The sequence below is a fragment of the Lipotes vexillifer genome, unplaced genomic scaffold (assembly GCF_000442215.2).
Source record: "Lipotes vexillifer unplaced genomic scaffold, Lipotes_vexillifer_v1.1 scaffold177, whole genome shotgun sequence".
Lineage (NCBI taxonomy): Eukaryota > Metazoa > Chordata > Mammalia > Artiodactyla > Lipotidae > Lipotes > Lipotes vexillifer.
In genome coordinates, this window is record NW_006796206.1 from 1,797,067 (window position 1) to 1,803,258 (window position 6,192).

General features: G+C 51.3%; 1 protein-coding gene across 5 annotated transcripts in view; it reads left to right on the top strand.

Annotated features, from left to right (window-relative positions):
* The window catches only part of MAP4K4 (mitogen-activated protein kinase kinase kinase kinase 4), a 172,511-nt gene that overhangs the window by 123,414 nt on the left and 42,905 nt on the right, over positions 1-6,192 (top strand). For all 5 annotated transcript variants that reach the window (XM_007468343.1, XM_007468344.1, XM_007468341.1 and 2 more), the window contains exons 10-12: positions 2,058-2,233; positions 3,464-3,536; positions 5,034-5,244. In XM_007468343.1, coding sequence (XP_007468405.1) covers positions 2,058-2,233; positions 3,464-3,536; positions 5,034-5,244 — 460 coding nt within the window. The remainder of the gene's footprint in view (positions 1-2,057; positions 2,234-3,463; positions 3,537-5,033; positions 5,245-6,192) is intronic.

Here is a 6,192-nt window from a genome sequence, read left to right on the forward strand (position 1 = left end):
GAACTGAACGATGCTCACTTTCCCCTTTTCTTTTTTTCTGTCAGGTTTTGTTAAAGCGAGTTGATGCTTCACCCTCGGGGTGTTTCACAGTTTTGTCAGTCGGCCCCCACTCTGTCCATGACTTGCAGGTTTGCATTAACCGCTGTGTGTATATAGTACAGTGAGATAAAGAGACGGGTGTAGATGACAGTAGATTCTGCCTGTGCTCTCCCACCAAACTTCCTCTAACTGAGCTCGATCAGATGCATTCTCAGCAGTTTATGTCACTGCCTCATTTTACCCAGGTGTTCTAAGGGCGGAGGGGGTTACAAACATGATGTCTTTCTTCCTTTACGGTTGCTGTCTCCCTGCCCACCAGATGTAAATTTCCACGACTGTTTTTTGGAGAAGCGGCCTTTAAAGGATGATTAGTGAACTCTCTTTCAGCAGAACCTGGTCATCGACTTTCAAGAATACATTGCAGATCATCGATTCTCAGATGTTAATCTGTACACAGCACATGAGAATCCCTTTGGAATTTTTTAACTTAGGGCTCCAACCTCAAAGTTTCTAGTTTCTTAAGTTTGAGGAGTGACCCAGGCATTTGTATTTTTAATAAACTCCCCAAATGATCTGTGTGGGCAGTGGGGTTGGGAATCTCTGTGCTAAGAGCATTCCATCACTGCTGTGTAGAGCCTTCTGCATTCTTCCTTAACCGTAGAATAAAGTCACAACTTTAGGGCCCTTCTCTGAGCTGACCCTGACTGTTTCTTTTACCCTTTTCCACTTTTCATACTAGTATCAGGAAACAATTCACTGTTCCCTGTAGTACTCTGCTGCCTTGTTCATGTGGTTTCTGTCACTCTGGAACAGTGGCTTTTCTCTCCCATCTTTGGAATGTCAGAAATCCTCCTTTTTCTTGATGTCTGACCCACTCCACTGTCGGCAGGAGTTCTTTTCTCGTCCTTGCAGTTTGAGTATACATCCGCTATTGTGTGTACATACATTATTTCCTATGTGTATCTCTTACAGAGCCTAGCATGAATAAGTGTACGTCGTTGACACATAAATATTTGTTGAATTGAACAAAAATAGTAAGTTTGAGTAGAAACAAGACAATACAAATGATTCTTAAAAGCAGTGAAATAACTGGAAAGGACTGAACTAATTTTCTCAACCACATTTTTAAAGACTGAATAACTCATTCATTCAACAAAAATTTATTACATACCTATTGTAGTCTACACGCTCGGAGTTGGGCATTGCTGACAAATGGAGAAGTGGGCAGCAGTCCTGACCTGTACCGTTTTAAACCAGGAGGAGAGACAGAAACATAAATGTGAAATGTGCAGTGTGTTCCATGCAGACAAACCCCAAAGGAAAGGCTCCTGACCTGGGGAGGGCGGCGTGCAGTGTTGCCGGGAAAGGCTTACCGGCGGGAGGGCGTCTGAGCTCAGTCTCGAAGGACGGGGTGGGTAAGAGTGCATCAGCCGAGGCTAGGGAGGGGGTCACTGTGAGCCAGAAATGGAGAAACAGGCAAAAATAAAGTGGCTGGTGGGGTAAACGTTAACAGCAGGGTCATTGCCCGCCTCAGCACTATTATTTCTGCCTCTGAAGGTTAAGCGTAGAGAACTGATACGTAAACCAGCCTGAAACTGATGGCAACGTCGCAGTGACAGGATCAAGCCCCGAGTCACTTACTCGGCTCCCTTTCTTACTCTGTGTCTGTCCTTGTCTTAGAGGATCCCGCCGTCTCTCCTCTGCCATCTTTACGTTAGCAAAGACCTCCCTTTACTCCCTGGCCTCCTCTACCCCGTGACGACACGGTCAGAAAGCAGCAGTAACTCCAGCTGCCTCCGAGGCCCCCTGTGTGTGGTGCGACTCCTAAACCGTGTTTAAGTGACGCTCCGGGTCCCATGGTCCCTGCTTTGTTCCTTGTTTTATCCCTGTGCCTTTGCAGCGTTGTTCACAGTGAATTTGGGAGCCCTGCTCTGTTTGCAAGCTTGTAAGTTACTGATATTTTGGAGCTTTGCTCTTTGCGGTAGAAATTTGACGATCTTTTTTACTTCCTCTTCTAGGTCAAAGAAGTTTTTTAGTTTCATAGAAGGGTGCCTCGTGAAGAATTACATGCAGCGGCCCTCCACAGAGCAGCTTCTGAAGCATCCTTTTATCAGGGACCAGCCGAATGAAAGGCAGGTTAGAATCCAGCTTAAGGACCATATAGACCGGACCAGGAAGAAGAGAGGAGAGAAAGGTATTAAACCTGTTTGTGTTTTCATCTTAAAAAAACAGTTTTTTAGATTTTTGCCAACCAGAGTAGGTTATTATTCCTTTTCCCACCCGCGTTTGTGCCCACCTGGCCGGGGCTTGAGTGGTCTGTCTTTGCTCTGCGCCCAGGGACGGGCCGAGGGGGCAGCTTGGCTCCAGCACAGGGGACCGGCGCTGTGCAGTGCATTGCCAGGCTGCCACTGGGTAGTGGGCACTGTGGCCAGTCAGCACTCGATGCCATCCTGCTCCTCGGGGGCACATCTTTGTGGCTGTGCTTTTTAACTTCATCATGGACCTTGTGTTCTGTCTGCGTCAGGCGGGGCTCCGAGCATCAGCTGGCAACATCACCGTCCATGTGCTGTCCCGTTCCTCTCCTGCTCAGGAGCCCCAGGGTTTCCTGCACTTTATGGGGCTGGTGTGGTGAGGCCTGACTGCTTTTCTGTCTTCACTGCACAACATGAACATTCGCTTTGCTGGTTACCTAAGGTTCCATTTGGTCCCCAGTGTCTGGGTTTCCTATCCTGACGTGTTCCGTGTCCACCTGCCTAGATTCAGCGGTGCCTCCTGCGCAGCCAAGTGCAGGCCAGGCTCCACCACCGTCTTCTCTAAACCTCCTTCTCTGGGGCCTCTGGCTCCCATTGACCTTCCTGTTCTGTGAATTCTTAACAGGAACTTCACAGAACGACGCTGGATAACAGGCAACCTGTTGCTGAATTTTTTTTTGACACTCCAAGTTCAAGGCCAAAGAAGAAACTAACAAAGAGCAAGTTCAGGGCAATCCCCGAGTGCTGAAAGCAACCAGATACATTCCTTACAGCCTTGGTTTGGGCAGTTAATCTCTTTCTTTCGAGTTTTGGCATCAGAGTGGACTTTGTGAATTTGCTGATGCTCCGGGACCACTTTTCTTATGTGTCAAGGGCTCTGGGGCCCCTCTCACAGCCCTGCCCCCACGTAGCCGTGCATCCCACAGGGGACTGTCTCGAATACAAGAGAATCTGCTCTTCTGTGGGAAGTACGGCCGGCCCAGGGCACGAGCACCGTTCACGGTGGGAATTGGTGTCACACCCCTCCTCCCCCCACGTTCTCCACGCACTTTACTATTTTCTCAAAGAATATACGGTTTTCACTGGGCGGTGATGTCCTTGGAGACGCTCACCTGTACACGCGGTGTCACGCTTCGTGAACTGACTCGATTATCTTGTCCTTTTCTTTACAGATGAAACCGAGTACGAGTACAGCGGGAGTGAGGAGGAGGAAGAGGAGGTGCCAGAGCAGGAGGGGGAGCCCAGGTAGAGGCGGGGCACTCGCGACCCTGCTCCTCGGGGGTGCCGGGGCTGCAGGAGATGCCCGGGCAGCGGGAAGGAGTCGGCAGTTAACCTGAAAGTGCCTTAGTATCTTGCATCCTTCTGTTCTTTCAAAGACTCCCATAAACATTCTCGGCCTCTGGAGCCCCTGACCCGGTGGTTCTTTACCGAGGCTGCATTGCTTCCTCTTCCCCCGGTCATTCGGAAACATGCAGGTTGTGTCTGGTCCTGGGGAAGGGGAGCTCGCCACTGGCGTTTCTTGCTCCAGCAGGTGTGGATGGAAGACGTCTTGTAGCGTATGAAGCAGGCCCGCACACACACAGTTTCCTGCTCGTGAGCTAGCAGGGCCCCCTTTGAAAACACTGGAGTCTTTCCCAAGACTTGTTGGTTGGTTGGTTGGTTGGTTGGTTGGTTGGTTTTGCTCTTCCCACCTGTGTGGTCGTCGGCATTTTCATTGCCTCTCTTGGGGGTGCATTGTGTCCTGATCCATTTTATAGTCGTTTTGGTCATCTCTGGCTCCCCGAGGTACAGTGTGAAGCAGAAGCTTGAATATGTGGTAGCATGAACCTCACAGCGACTCGTTAATCAGGGAAGAGAGGATTTAAAATCTTTGATAATGGTCTTGCCTGCCTGGTGTTCATGCTGCAGCTACACGTAGCTGACTAGCTAGACAAAAGGAGGGTAGGGACGGTGGTTCGAGAGACCTGTGGGGACCAGTGTGCAAGAGAATGGGCGTTTGAAGAGAGCATATCAAGAGAGAAGAGAATTTATTGAAAAAAACTCCATAGTTACATAAAAGATTTGAATCCGTCTGAGACTAAAATTTTTAGAGTAATTTGAACTGATTGCAGGAGCAATATAATTGTTTGGGGTTAGGGACGCAATATAACGAAAGAATCAGTTTAGGAAGATTGATTTGCTATTTGTTCTGGGAGTTTTGAAAGCGGAGAAGTGATTCTCAGCCGGGAGACCACCTAGGAGTGACGCTAATTTATCTGTGTGATGGCTCATCCTTGGGACCCACCTGGGCTCAGCCGCTGGCCTTGCAAGTAGAGAGAGTGGGAGGGGAGAGCTGACAAGGCATGCTGGACCGCGTGGCGAAGGCGAGGGGACGGCCAGTGCTGGAGATTGCTCTGGTATTACCGCCCGGGCAATCCCGGAACGTGATGCTGCTGTTCCTGGTGGGAAGCGGGGCGGTCACAGAGGGTCTAATGACGTGTGTGGCAGGAGGTGGTTTCAGCTCTTCATCGCAATTTGAGTTGATGTGAGAGTCCCACGTGGAGATGTCCTGTCAAACGTCCGGGACAGGGTTTTAAGATATTTATGACACAGGTGAAAGATGGGGTGATGCTACTGAGTCGTAGGCTCATTACCCCCGTGCATTTGTTAGTTCGTTGGGTCCTGGGCTGGGAGGAGCTCGGGAGAGGCGGGGCGTGGGCGTGCAGTGGCCCGCGCCCCTGAGAGCCCCACTTCCTCCTGCAGCTCCATCGTCAACGTGCCTGGTGAGTCCACGCTGCGCCGGGACTTCCTGAGGCTGCAGCAGGAGAACAAGGAGCGCTCCGAGGCCCTGAGGCGGCAGCAGCTCCTGCAGGAGCAGCAGCTCCGGGAGCAGGAGGAATACAAGAGGCAGCTGCTGGCGGAGAGACAGAAGCGGATCGAGCAGCAGAAGGAGCAGCGGCGACGGCTGGAAGAGGTGGGGGCGTGCGGGCCTGAGCCGGGGTCCCGGTCTTTGTTCACAGGCATGGCCAGATGCCCAAAGGACCATTCTCCGTGGCCTCGTGAGGCAGGTCGTGCCTCTCCCCAGCCTGGCCAGTGAGGTCCCCTCTGAAGGGAAGGTGCGCTTGCGCACCGGCGGGACCTTGCGCTCCCGGAGGCCCGAGACCGGTTTTCCTCTCTTGTGTAAACTTCAGGGACCTGCCCCCGGTTACTCATCCTATTTGTGTGGGATGCAGGGCGCAGAGGTGGCGTCGCTCCGGCTCCGTGGAGGCCGTGTACGCTACAGTCTGAGTTGGCCAGCTCGGCCTTGACCTCATTTCCATCCCACCCTTGGCCTCTGGGTCCCAGTTGGGGTGTACATATTTTTCTGAAAATATACGTACACAGGAAGAACACTTTTCTACAAGTTCCTTAACTTTAGGTACATTTAAGAGTAAGGGATGAAGAAGAGAATTATATTGGGCGTGATACAAATGCTGTCCTGTAATCTAGCTATCGTGCTGGCGTTAGTTACTTGTTGGGGCGGGGGACACATTTTGTACCACCTGCTCGTTGTTTTTGTTTGTTTCTGGCTGCGTTGGGTCTTCGTGGCCGCGAGGGCTTTCTCTAGTTGCGGCGAGCGGGGGTTGCTCTTTGTTGCGGTGCGCGGGCTTCTCATTGCGGTGGCTTCTCTTGTCGTGGAGCCCGGGCTCTAGGCACGTGGGCTCAGTAGTTGTGGCGCACGGGCTTAGTTGCTCCGCAGCACGTGGCATCTTCCTGGACCAGGGCTCGAACCTGTGTCCCCTGCATTAGCAGGCGGATTCTTAACCACTGCGCCACTAGGGAAGTCCCCCATCTGCTCGTTTAATTCATTAATACTACCAACGTTGGTAATATGGTTACCCACAGCTTTTTCATTTTTAATTCACAAAGACATTATTTCCCT